Consider the following 14,193-nt stretch of genomic DNA (forward strand, 5'->3'; position numbering starts at 1 on the left):
CCTAGCTTTTAACGCAGTAAGGCCGTATGGCTTGCGTCTGACAGATCTGCGCCGTCGTACCTTGTTTCATGTTGCAAGTGGGGGAGGGCGAGAGGGGGGGAGTCCACGTACATACCTAAGTGGTAGGTAGGTAGGTAGGTAATGCCTATCATACATAGCGGCTGGGAAATACTTATGAGTACCTCTTTTGAGGCGCCGCCGCGCCGTATGTAGTAACGCTAGAGGGGTGCGTGGCCAAGCTGACCGGCCGACTCGATGCGTGGTTTCTATTCGTGTGCCCCCGCAGCACGTTTCTTGCCCACAATGCGACTTGCATGCAGTGTGGGACTGGCTCGCTATTCGTCAACGCCGCAGTCAACCAGAGTCGCCCTCTTTGCTTACCATAGCACCATAGTTAGAAAAGAGGGGAGAGCCGGGGGTGACGAGCTTATAGTTTCCCCTCTTAAAACCCCGTGTGTGTATGTATGTATGTGTGTGTGTGTGTGTGTGTGTGTGTGTGTGTAAACTCTGGACGAGTTTAATTAACTAGTTATACCCGGAATTCTCCTTAGTCCTGATATGCATCAAATATCTATAATACCTACTACGTAGTTGTAAGAGTGGTATTAAAAGATGGTGTCAGAAGCTTTCAAGGGGAGAGAGATCAGGCATTCTAATTTCGTCAGGTATTTTAAGTTTCTCAGATTAAGATTAACGAGCGAAAGTAGAATGTCGATCACAGGGCCTTATCGCTAGTGCATCTATGTTATTTACCTCCTGGTATATACTGTACCAATGCGACATCCGTATCGGCGAGAGAAATTACAGTACGCTAGGACGCTAAGACGCTCTAGGGTTAAGAGGTGGTTATAAGTGCACGGTTGGGGTAGGTAATGCGAAAGGATGTTGCGATAAACGCTTCAGCCGCGCGAGGCACCCTGTAAAATACAAGCTGATAACAGACATGGAAGGCACTGTACTTATGTACAATACATGATGTATCCAAGTAGTGTACTACGCTATAATAGCGCACAGACCATTAAGATGATCGCACCTACTAGGTTAATGCGTATGATGAAATAGCAATAGCCGCGGGCAACAGCAATGCCTTTTCACCGCCTACCTAAACCGCCCCAAAGATTCCATAACCCATAACCCATAACCATTGATTTTGCCTAAGCTGATTGAACCTTGTCAGCCCTTAACTCGAAATTGCCTACTACATACGACACTAGCTGCCTAAACGACGCGACGACTAGGAGGCAACGCTTTCTCAACCGCTAAAAATAATTCTTACAAGCTCCATACTAAGTGTTTTTTTCGTCCCGTCGCGTGTGTTTCTGTATCCGCCAAGGGGGGGGTTATGGTACATCGATGTATCAGCTAAATTCTCATCTACAGTTGTCCACTGACAACAATAGCAACGAGACGAGATGACTGCGGATGTTGATACTAAGTGGAACGCGCGAAGAAGACACGCCATCCAATCTGTCTTTCAGACCGATGTGTCTCAGCCTACACCGTATTCTACTTCGTCGCTGCGGTTCCCTGGCCAGAGTCAGAGTCAGAGTCAGAGTCAGAGTCAGAGTCGGACTTTTGGGGGCCCTTTGACCCAGACGCCCCAGAAAGCCGCCGATTCCCAGTTCTTGCTGACTTCGCCCGAGGAGAAATCCCACGCGCAACAGCAGACCCGCTTTGACCGATCCTGGCACGTGGTTACGTCCCGCATTGTGCTCCCCCCCTCCGTTACCGCTGAGGATTCGTTCGGGGCCCTGCCGAACTCCCAGGATGCCGACGACGGCGTGTTCCGGGACGCACTCCGCGACGTCTTAAGTCCGACCGTGCGTCTCCCACTTGCTACTCGTACCGAGAATATCCTCGCTTGGCATACACAGCAGGTCCGACACCATTTTGTGAGCTATGTCCTGCCGCTGCTGTCTGTCTGCGATGGCTACTCGGACCAAACACAGGTCCTACTAGGTAGTATACGGACTCTGGAAGCTGCGAATAGGCAATATCTATTCGGGCTGTCATTAATTCTTCGGGCTATGGAAGAAGAGCCTGCAGACCTTGCTCTCATGAAATTCCAACGTGATCTACATGCGATAGTTGGAAACTCGATGTCTAATGCCATGATAAATGCTCTAAGATCAACCCTTGGCCAGCTTATGAAGACGCTACTTGGTATCGGAACAGTATCTTATGTACCGGGTCGAGGCAAGCAAGTGACTATAGACCCCGACAAGGTAGATAAGGCAAGAAAGGAGTTGCACCAGCTAGTAGAATCGCTATGCAACGTCGGCTTTGCTGGCGAAAAGTTTCAGGTCCTCTTTGCGGAACTCCTCGACGGGATGATGATCGCCTATATTCGAGAGACCTTTGCAGGCGTATGGGGCCCCAATGACGACTTGAAGACGGGAGCACGTCTTCCAGCCCGTATTAGAATTCAGCCACAGTGTATTAAAGAGCTACTTGACTGGGTTGAGAATCAATATGCGAGATTAGCCGTGGAAGTCACTAGCCGACTCGGTAGCGGCATACAAATCAACTGGTCGGATGTAGAGAAGTGGAAAGAGATTGCTGTCGGGCGGCTTGCTGCGCTTCGAATTGATGAGCTCTTCGACATTGTTATCAGCTGGCCAAATAGCGAAGGCGGGATCGATGATCTTCGCTACGCAATCACAACACCTCAGCGTCGATTGCAGCTCACAGATGCATTCTCATCCACCCTACAGAGACGTTTACTACACGCCGGACGCTCAACGTTAGATATACTCCGAACGTATATTGCTATGATCCGCACATTTCACAAATTGGATCACTCGAGAGTGCTCCTAGACCGAGTAGCTTACTCTTTGCAGCTATATCTATGTACCCGAGAAGATGCTGTCCGCATCATTGTTACGGGTCTGCTAGCTAATAAAGAAGAAGTCAATTCTGAGGCTCGCAATACGAAACTTATCGAACTAGTAGAGCTACTACTGCAAGATTCTGACCGGTATCGCACTGAACGCCAAACCGAAGAGTGGGATGACTTGGACTGGGTCCCTGCTCCAGTAGATGCGGGTTCCAATTATAGGAGACAGAAATCTGAGGATGTTATCGGTACGCTTATTGGCGCTCTTGGCTCGCCGGAAGTGTTTATCAAAGAATTCCAAAGCATAATAGGCGAACGGCTGCTGTCTGAGCAGACAGGGTTCAAGCAGGAGGTAGGCGTGCTTGACTTACTAAAAAAGCGCTTCGGGGAGTCCTCGTTACAAGCCTGCGATGTGATGATCAAGGATATTCAAGACTCAGCACGACTTGATGGTGTCATCCACCGCGGAGCGGTCAACCACCCAAATAATGCGAGTCGAGACTGGACGATTCATGCACGAATCTTATCGCGGCTTTACTGGCCTGAAGTAGGAGAAGAGCGCTTCGTGTTACCTTCTAGCGTTACGGAAATGCAGAAACTGTACGAAACTATTTTCGAACATGTAAAACCATCGCGTAAGATTAAGTGGCTTAATCATCTCGGTCAGGCGACAGTGGAACTGGAGCTCGAAGACCGGACAATTTCGGAAAGAGTTCATACGTACGAAGCAACCGTCATCAACGCCTTCAGCGAGGAGAACTCTCCTAGCTGGACTTTCGACGATCTATGGATGAAGCTTGAGATGGACGAAGACCTTCTCACGGCAGCACTTAACTTTTGGGAAAAGAAGCAAGTGCTTCGTAGGCTCCCAGACAATACATACGTCGTCATCGAACGCCTTTCGGATGCCGAGCAGCCTTCTTCACTCCAGGCGGCACATGCCCCAAACCCTGGTGCTGTTGATGTAGGACCAGCGACGCCGCGTAAGGCCAAGACCGGAATGAGCGAGAAGGAGAAAGAAAAGCGTCAAGTATACTGGCAATTCATCACGGGCATGCTGACGAACTCCAGCCCCGCCATGCCACTCGGACAGATTTCCATGATGATGAAGATGCTGATCGCGGACGGTTTTCCGTGGAGCAACGAGGAGCTGCAAGAATTCCTCGGGGAGAAGATAGCAGACGGCGAACTCGAAATTGTGGGGGGTAAATATAAACTCATCAAGAGGTGATATCGCAATCCCCGTTATATCCCTAGCTTTTTTGCTTCAGATGGCTCGGTGGCTTTCCGCCGTACGCCAAATCTCAGCCATGGGTTTCGTTTGGACGGCTCGCTGGCGTCAGCATGGTATGAAACATTCTTTAGCGGCGATCTTCACGATTGCAATTACAAGGGCGATTAGTTAGCACATTTCCTCACAGTGCAATCTGTTACGGGGCACTAGATGGATGATCGGATAGGGTGTGCCTCGAATAAACCTTGACGCCATCCCGCTACCCGCGTCGCCCGTCAGCTCAGTTAGTGTGCTCAGCAATGTACATATCTCAGCGATGTATTCAGATACCTACCTACCTTAGCAAGACTGAGGAAGCATGGTTGCGGGATGGATGCGTGGATAGGGTACGGAGTATTGGCCGAAAAAGTAAATAATAAACGACATTTGATGCCGGTGAGCGGCGGTCAGATGAGTCGAACAACAACGACAACTAGTCGTGGAGTAGCGAGCAGGAGAGCAGATAGACAGGGGTTTCTACATATGTACGTAGCTACCTAGCACACATGGGACTCCACGAGCTTATCTCGGTAGGAGCAGGATACCTGCGCGAATCACGATAAGAGGGCATGCGCGCACGCTACTGTGCCGGCCGGTCGCCTTATGAGAAGACGTAGCTAGGTTAGGTTAGGTTAGGTTAGGTTAGCTGTGTAGGTAGGTTGAGGTAGAGGTAGACAGTGCGTCTCTGCTCGCGGGGCAATACGACTGCATGACAGAAGTGGTTGCGCCGTGTCTTACGTGCGAGACATTTTCTATGTAGATAGGTAGAAGGGAGTAGAGTACTTCGGTGTACTTGGCGTGTCTGTGCGAGTTGTGACCGGCAAAGAAAGGGAGATTCGTTTAGATGGACCTTAGAATCGAGAAAGATACACCGGCGTCTTTTCGAGATCTCTACATATCGGCCGCGTGCAGCAAAGCATGGAACCAAGTATTCCGCACAATAACTACCTAGGGGTAGTTCCGATATTTACAACGGTACCCAATGTATGGCCATCCGCACGTGGCCGGGGCTCTTTTTTTCTCTTCTCTCTCGATTTGGTCAGATGTATGTAGGTATGTACATGTGTGTATGTGTGTTCTTACATAGCAAGGGGTCTTTTTCTCCCCCGCCCGACCATTCTTTGCTCGGGTTCGGCTCGCGGCTTATATCCACATTCGGGTCGCGAGCCGCTTGTTTTATTTATTTATCTTGTCCATATGTACATACATACATACCTATAACTATACCTAGATTGGGTATATAGATGTATCTATTGCCTGCCGCGTGGGCGCAAGGCGCGGGCTAATAGAGAAGACGGGGTTGGCTTTTCGGTCTCGCTTACTTGGTCGTCCAATACTTGTAGATATATACGCGAGTTGCATATGCCTAAGGTATCTAGGAGGTTGCCTGCCTACCTAACCTAGGTACGTAGGGCAATACATACATACATAGCATGGCATTCATTGCAGGAACCCGGCGGGGGACTGAGCGAAGTCTAGACCTGCGTAGACGGGGTCTTGGCGGGTTGTGTTGTATGTATGTATGTATGTATGTATGTAAGTGTGTGAGTAGCCGCTTACCCTCTCTGTGCGACCCTTCTTGTTTACGTAGCTTACGGCTCATGTAGGTGAGATATAGGGACCTATAGCTTAGGTAGGTAGTTAGCTGCTGCTATAGCTATCATGGTAATAGCGAGGTAAGTAGGTAGGTAAGTAGACAAAGCTCACGCGAACAGGCCGGTTTCGACAACGTGGGCTGCGGTTCCTTCCCGCTCTTCTTCATGCATGGCGGTTTGTGCGACGCCTGGGCGCAAGCAATTTGGTGTTAGGCTGAGTCTAGCTGGGCTGGGGCTGGGATGGGCTGGATCAGGTAGAATGCCCAAGGTGGAAGGGGACGGGGACGGGGACGGGAACGGGAATGGGGAAAAGAGGCTAAAGGTGGAAAAAAAGGCTGAGTTAGTGCGATGTGATAATGTGATGCGGCACGATTAGAAATGTGATAGGATCAATAAGGCGATACGTATGTGCGTTGGTGTACAAGAAGGAAATATTGTTATGTAGGTACCTACCTAGGTTAATGTTATATAGTTTAGATTCGGTTACGGGGAAGATAAAATAACTTGATCTAGAACTTGGGCTAGGACTATATAGCTACCTATGCATTGGCTGTTGGTAAATTGATTGACCGATTAATTAACTGATATATGATATATAGGTAGGCAGGTAGCTAAGTAAAAACAGTCCTGCATAGGTATGTAGGACTCAGGTACCTATCCGAAGGCCTACTTGCGAGCCCCTACCGGCCCGGTGTTGTCGAGACCCGTACGATGTACCTTCTCACCGGGTCGGATCCTGTTCCGTAGCCGCAACGGACCGGGACTCGGCCGAGTATGGTAAGAGCGGGCGGGTAGGTACTTACTGCGTATTTTCGACGGCTGTGGGGGTATGGCGTTGGATTAATTCGGCTGTTTATTCGATTATAGTAATTAGGACCGGGTTGCAGTTCCGACCGGGCTCGGGTGTACGTATTCGTATCAGTCAAGTTATGTTTTGTGAGGTAGGTAGGTAGTTATAGGATCTGAATAAGAGTAAAAGGCCTTTTATAGGTATTTAGACTTGACATAGGTGTCTAGGATCGGTATCCTACTGAATAGCATGACTAGCTGAGTTAAAAGAAGGTATATACAGATCTATTAGACGTCTCGTGTCCTAAGCGGCATCTTAGGACGATGTATCAAACTATAAACGACTGGACTCATGCCGTGGTTATCAATACTTCTTATACTACACTACGCTTACTCCTATCCCTTCTCCCTCGATATCTTGCACGGTGGTGTACCGCCGGTTACTTAGCCCTAGCCATTTGGCACGAGGAGGCGGTCTTAGAGAGGGTTTAGCAGCTATATCCTAACCTCCTGATAAGCAGATGCTGGTAAGTGTGTACTATTCAGCCATTATAGGATAACTACCTAAGGTATTTGGCAATACTAGACGTTGGCTCGTGACGTCGAGTTTCATTTGATCGAGGGAATAAGTCAAAGGTGTTATATTATTGTTTAGGATATGAGAAATAACGTTCACCTCTCTTATTATCTTCTTACCCACAAGTAGTTATAGCTCCTAAGTATGTTAGCGAGTGACTTATTACGTTTACCTTATCACTTACCACTACTACCGACTACTTCCCGAAGGCCACATATCCATCAATCAGTGCCATGATAAAGTTGAACCGGTTGGAGTAAGTTATTAAATTCTTCTTTAGAACTCGCTAGCATAGACGAGTAGGTTACTCATATTGATAGATATTCATGAAAAGCGCGCTCGACATATATTGGGTAGTTTAACATCTCTTTATATAGTAAAAGTTAAGACGTAACTACATCACTCAGAGGCGATATCTACCGCGTACTCGGTATAATATGTACCATGAGTATAAGCGAAGGGGCCTGAGTGAGGAAATAGGAAACTTGTCATTTGCCAACGAGTTGAATTATCATTAGATACCTGATATAAATATATAATATCATACCCGCGTGAGCTGTTAACGATGGCAGGGTTATTCGTCGAAAAAACATTACGTTTAAGGAAGTCACCTTTACCAATATCACCTATAGCGTGTAGGTGTCTCCCCTATCCTCAGCCAGTCAAGTTGAAATAAACAGCATATGAGCATGCCTTAAACCTCTTATTAAGTTGCCATGCTTGAGTTGAGAAGACTCATTCTTCCTTAGATGAGAGATGGTCTGAATAGTGATGAACCTATCACTTTATATCTTCGTATCCCTGTCGTGTCTTCTTAAGTATAAACGTTCAACATATCAAGATGACTCCGACTACACCGCCCAAGTTGATGTAGCATAAAGAGAACATGAATCTTAAGTACCATAGGAGCCTCAAATGCAGCAAGGTAAACGTTCTTAATTCATAAATAGTATCAATTAAGTGTTATCTTCTAACTACCTATCTGATAATACACTACGTGATTTGAAGACGACCTCGTCATCTAAGGCCTGTGCTTCTTTCTACGAGCCATGCCCGGCTTATGAGTAATTAACATGCTTGGAATCATACGTGTACATATATGATAATAGATATCATATAGGTGTGAATGGGTAGAATCGTACTGACATATGACACCTTTCACTTAAAACCTAGAGCGTAGCGACGGAAAAGTTTTGCATTGCCATCTGGTTCTTACCTTGACTCAACCTCAACGTTGACGTACACGAGGTGGATACGATACGATACGATACGATACGATACGATACTGATCGTCGTAACGCCGGACTTACCACGTATTCAAAGAACACGTCCACTTCTCTTTATGAGTCACACGCAGACACTATGTGTCAGATGTAGTGGGTTAGTTAGGTGTGTCAAGGCATTCGTGCCTTGGCGGTATTTCGAGAGGCTCTTAATGACCACGCCCACTAAAATCTTAGAGGTCAAGGGTTTGACAGTTCTTATCCAAACGACAATCGTCCTAAGCTGTTAGCATCTACGTCCTTCGAACACGACGCCACGTGCTCAACTTGCGATACCTCCTAAGGAATCACAGCACTGGGTGCTTCGACTAGCAAGTTTTCGACCGACACGCTGTTCTTCACAACTGTGGGACCTTAACTACCTAAGGTACCTAGGGACATGGTGCTACAGACCGGCAAGGTCTGCGCCGAGTATGGGGCCAGATTTTGGAATATAACACTAACAACTGCTGTCAACCGTGATGACCACTAGATCACAGCTAGCCCAGGACGACTGGACTTCGGGCTTGTGGAACCCCGTTCCCAAGAATGTCCCCCGGAGAGCCCTTATAGGAGCCGTAAACACAGGTCGGGAGTCTTGGGGCCGGCGACGTCTGGCCTCGTTTAAGTGAGACCGGTGGCAAAGTCACTACGATGTAAGCAGTGGCTAAGAATTCGACTTCGAATTTTAAGAGTGGTGGCTTTAAGACTTGAGGGCCGAGGCTAAGTTAGCGTCGTACGAGATTATGCCAATGCTTCTTTTAGTACGTCGTATAACAACGGGATGGCTGTAGCTTGTAGCATCTGTTAAAAAGAAAAAAAGGGGCAAAGGATGCAGTTGTGGGCCGCGTTACCTCCCTCAAGGCGCCATTACGTGTAAACTGAAGACCTGGTAATAGGTAATACGGCTGCGCCGGTACGAGGCAGATGTAGGAACCTCGTGTGAACGCCGCCATTTCGATATTTTCGTAAGCCAGCCCCGCGATACGTAAATAGCGTCGTCACCGTATGCTCCAACCAAAATTTCAAAACATCTTGCGAAGTTATTCGAACTTTCAAAATGTGGCCTTGTATGACGTGAACATATCCAAACACGTCACTACTACCTAGGTCTCTAGAGTTGGGTTATGAAGCCGAGTTCGGTGGCCGAGATGTGAGCATGGCCGTCAACGGACCGCCTCTCTTTCTTTCGTCGGAGTCCCCGGCTTGCCTTTCCCAGTAAGTCATTTCATGTCTTAGCCTGCCTTTTAAGAAATACAGAGCATTTTGGGACAAGCCTTATATCCCGTGCTTTAACGTCAAAAGCTGCACCTGACAGGGCTGGGGACAGCATTAAAATGCTATCCCTAGAATAGATCGTCTATCGAGGGCGCTTGGCCAACACCGGCAATCTGGACCCATGCGTCTGATGTGAGAATAAGACTGGGAGGACTTGGCCGTTAGATAAACGTTGTATTCCAATTTGGATGCGGTTGGTACCAGTTGATCCTATACTACAGCGCCTTATTCTCGGGTCTGAAAAGCGAATGTGCTCTGCGGGATCCCCTCAATGCAAGCGACGAATAGCATGGCCGCAAATATGCATGAGGCGGCAACGACGCATTCTGCTATACCTCGGAAGCGCTGGAGACACTAGAGGCGAAGCATATACGAGGGGGGGGGGGGTTAGTGGATTTGATAAAGGCCGAGTTAAGAACTATTCGATGCAACTCGGCTGTGTAGTTTCGACTCAACTTGCGCCATTGAGGCTAGAAAATGGTATCGCAAAACCTCGGTATTGTGAAATAAAAATGACGGTTTAGCGTTGTAAGACGTGTTACAAAAGATACTGGATAGATACTGGATATGTGTTAAAGCCGCAGGTTAGCAATTTGCTTTAAACAGTATTGTATTGTACAGTATTGTACAGGGAGGCTCGGTTGCGATGTTTCAGTAGGACGAGCCAGTTCTAGGATTAGTCTTGTCGCGTTGGGTCGGCGGCAAAAAAGGACCAAATATTAAAAGCCAACAAGCGAGGTCTCGAATTGAATGTGCGTTTCTGTCATTCCGAAGTGGCGCCTGTATGTAATGAATTTACACAGTGAGACAGAGCTCGGGAAGTCTAGCTATGCTTGGAATACCGAGAGGGCAAGGGCTTTTTTCTTTTTTTTCTTTCCCTGGAGGCGGGTTTTGAGCGGAGACAGATATGCGGTGAAAAAAGGCCAATTTCATCATATGACACAAATTTGGTGCAAATTTGGTGGTAGGGAAGTTTGGCGCCGGTTAACATAATAATAATAATATATCAGTGGGTAGGCAGTGGTAATGGTAATGGTAATGGTAATGGTAATGGTAATGGTAATGGTAATGAGGCAACCCAAAAAGCCTAGAAGCACGGATGGGAAAAGAATAGGCTGTGCTATGATCTGGGCCGTTATGGATTGGTCTTCCAAATCGTGAATTAAATAGCAGACCTCGTTCTCGCCAGATCTCATTTGCATGGGTTAAGTCTGGCGATAGGCTTGAAATGCTAAGAGAATAGATGGCGTTGAGGCATTGGCTCAATATTGATAGTAGGACGGGGCAAACGCCCGAAAATGGCCTCGAGGTCATATTCCAGCTGACCACGCATGGTTGAATCCATGAATCCATGAATCCATACTATGTTTCCATGTTATATCCGACCATGTTCGCATCGAACGGGGGAGGGGGGGACTTGAGCACTTAAGAAGATACAGTAAGATGTGATGTTGATATATGTTGATAAGAATATAGGAATTTCCATGCGATGCTGCAAAGCCGTAAAAGTAAAAGTTGCATTACAAAATCGATGGGTAGAACCCTGGGTCGATCCTTTTTGCGATATAGCCAATCAAAGTACTTAAACTCTCCATTTACTACCAAGAACGACAAAAGGTCCTTTCGTATGTACGGGTGGAGGCAGGGAGTGTTAAATGTTAATTAATTCCTTTAAAATCCCATACATGCAAACTTTCCACAGATACGGTGGGCGGTGGGTACGGATTACAGTTTCCAATATTAAATATTAATGACAGGGTTTTGGCGGGGTGGTTTTGCAACCGTTTAAAAGGATATTGTTAATTCGGTATGTTGAGCAATACTGGATTAGATCATTTCTAATAGTTAGGTAGTTAAACCAAAGTTTGATTTAAGACCATAGGAAAAGTACCTGAACCTTGGTACCTGATATTACTTACCGGTTGACACTTTTACAGTACGGCTTCCAATGAGTGATTTGGACAACCCTTTAGCCTGCGTATAGTTAATATGCGCCTCGGGAACAAGAAAAAAAAAGCATCACAAGCTAAAACCCACATACAGTATCTTCAAGTTTTTCTCTGGCTAGTGAGAGGGTGACCAGCATAAAGTTCTTATGGTGAAATATATGGACCACAATAACTGATTGTCGGCTGTCTATCCCCTCAAGGTTCAAACTAGGTTAGATCTTTGTTGGTCCTAATCGCTTTGCTGGGGTCTGCAACATTTCTCTCTGTTCTGTAGAATGAAGAGAGAATATTTATTTAAATGAGGGCTTTTTCTTTTTCTTTTTTTCAACAAATTTGATCGCTCAACCTTCCTTTGCAACATTTTGCAAGCGAAACTTCGGCTCGTAAACTAGCAAATACATCATTCTTGGGTAGTCTTGGGTGGGACGGCATACCATTCGGTCCATCAAACTTGAGCTATTAACAAGATTACGAGCGGCGCAATACCGACGAGGTTTTCGTAGTATAACTGCGTCATGATATCGAACGCATCACAAAACAGGCATACAAGTCAGCGTGATGTGATGCAGGCTAGGTTACCTGAACAGTGTCTTGACGGATAGGCGGACTCGCAATTCCTTGTAACAGTCGCAGACAAGAACTTGGCTAACCTAGGCGGGATGAGAACAGGGTAATATAATAAGCCAGGCTATCAAACGAGCCTGTTTCCCGAGTACAAGATAAGGGAAGAAGCGACCCAACGCTTTATGGAGATCGCTAGTCAAAGTGCTACCAGTGGTCTATCTGCACGTAGTAATTCATAGTCGTTTTTTTAGGTCGCCGATATGGAGAACGTCGTCGACCTATTTAGTGGCCTACATAGTCGTAAATGTTCCGTGGGGTAGCTCTAGGGTGGATAGTGGACGGCGGACCGACATGTGTGTGTCCGCAGAATTAGCTATGCAGGCGTGTGATCTGCGTGGTTGGAGCTCGCACGGAACCGCGTTGAATACTCCGTAAAATGGTACATGTCTTCTCGGACTGATGCGGACCCCTCTTGAAACTGGTGTTGGTGGTGGTGATGTTACCACCTTGGAACGCTCTAGGTCCGAAAACTTACTTACTACTTCGCCGCACAAACCGTGCTGCTTGCTCATAGTCTCATAGTCGTGGGGCGTTCTGTATTGTTGTTGCGTGTAATGGTCCTATTCTCGTTATATATAGAACTTTCCTGGATCGTGCTAGACTGGCACATCTTTGCGACAGAAAGGTATGACTTGTAAGCATTACATGCTTAGTGCGAGTTAGTCTATCTGCTCATACATAGACAAGGGTGTAAGAGACGATAGATCAAGTCAAGACGTGGTTGAGGCAGACGGAAGGGAGCAGGCTTCTTTTTACAAGTTGCGGTATTGGCGGCCAGGGCTACCTAAACCGGTATCCACGAAGGACCGGGATGATTCATCTGATCCCAGGTAAGATGGCCTATGTAATAGTAGGTAGCATCATTGTATCGTTACCCGACCACAGAATCACTTCCACGACCGGCTGATACCGTGACGGGCTGCTTGTCGGTCCTGTAATTTTTGGTTGGTTATAAGTGAAAATAGCATCCTAGCTGCAGCGAGGCGCTGGCTTGGGGGGGGGCTGTCTCTCTCGCGCTTGCTAGCACAGGGCAGGGTATGGGACGGGGGAGGGGAGATACATATGAGGGGTTCCATGACTACGACGAACGTCTGTGATGAGTGATCAATGAAAAACAGTCGGGGCGGTGATCCCATCATGTGGCTGGGGAACGAGTCAGTAGGGTACCGCTTGTGTAAAAGGGGATGGACATGTTGAATATTGATTCGTTATTTCAGGATTGTGATCATGTTAGAATGACTATTGGAAATGACCAAAGTTGAATACCTCTTAAAGACCTACATGATGCGGAAGAATTCCATGTTGCCATGTTAGCGACTTTGAGCGATATTTGCCTTAAATGCATGAATGTCTACTGTACCGTGTACCGTGTACCGTGTACCGTGTACCGTGTACCGTGTACCGTATGCCGTATGATACGGACTATCATAGGCTAAGAGGTTCCACTCTTCAGTCGGGTATTACCCAATAAGGAAAGAGATTGATGCTAGGAACCCTGCCAACAAGTCCAACACAGACTTAGGAACTTAGAGTCAATAACTAGGTCAAAGTCTCAAAGAGAAATAAAAGAAAAAGTTGAAATCGGGTTTATGTAATTGGGTTTGAACTTGGCGTAGCTATGCTATAAAATCCGATTTGATATTCTATCATAATGACAGGTAGAAGTAGAGGGAGACAGGGTAGATTAGGTACTTTATATAATTGATATTAATAAGGCCTTATCGCACATTCTTATCTTGTCCGCATGCCCGTAACATGCAACATGAAACCAATTCTGAAATCTCCCTGTTAGAAAACTAAAGCAGCAATCATCCTAACACTCCGCAGCTAACGACCGCAGTTCCGAGTCCCCGAATTAATGCAGAAGAGAAACACAGTTGCACGCCAGTTGCACCAATTACACAATCCCTAGGTACATATATGGGTACGGCAACACGTCGACGGTTTCTACATAGCATTTGATGCCAAACACCTAGGCTCTAACCTACTCTGCTCTACATACATAGAGCA

General features: G+C 46.9%; 1 protein-coding gene across 1 annotated transcript; it reads left to right on the forward strand.

The window, feature by feature from the left end:
- Positions 1 to 1,109: 1,109 nt before the first annotated feature.
- On the forward strand, positions 1,110 to 4,253 carry F4813DRAFT_264844 (uncharacterized protein). Its single transcript, XM_049240303.1, has one exon. The coding sequence runs from the start codon at positions 1,413 to 1,415 to the stop codon at positions 4,065 to 4,067; it is 2,655 nt and encodes an 884-aa protein (XP_049102784.1). The 5' UTR covers positions 1,110 to 1,412; the 3' UTR covers positions 4,068 to 4,253.
- Positions 4,254 to 14,193: the final 9,940 nt, after the last annotated feature.

The sequence above is a fragment of the Daldinia decipiens genome (genome assembly GCF_022478715.1).
Source record: "Daldinia decipiens strain CBS 113046 unplaced genomic scaffold F4813scaffold_5, whole genome shotgun sequence".
Taxonomy (NCBI): Eukaryota; Fungi; Ascomycota; class Sordariomycetes; order Xylariales; family Hypoxylaceae; genus Daldinia; species Daldinia decipiens.

Coding starts and splice junctions, on each gene's coding strand:
- F4813DRAFT_264844 (XM_049240303.1), top strand. CDS start 1,413: ATGACTGCGGATGTTGATACTAAGTGGAACGCGCGAAGAAGACACGCC.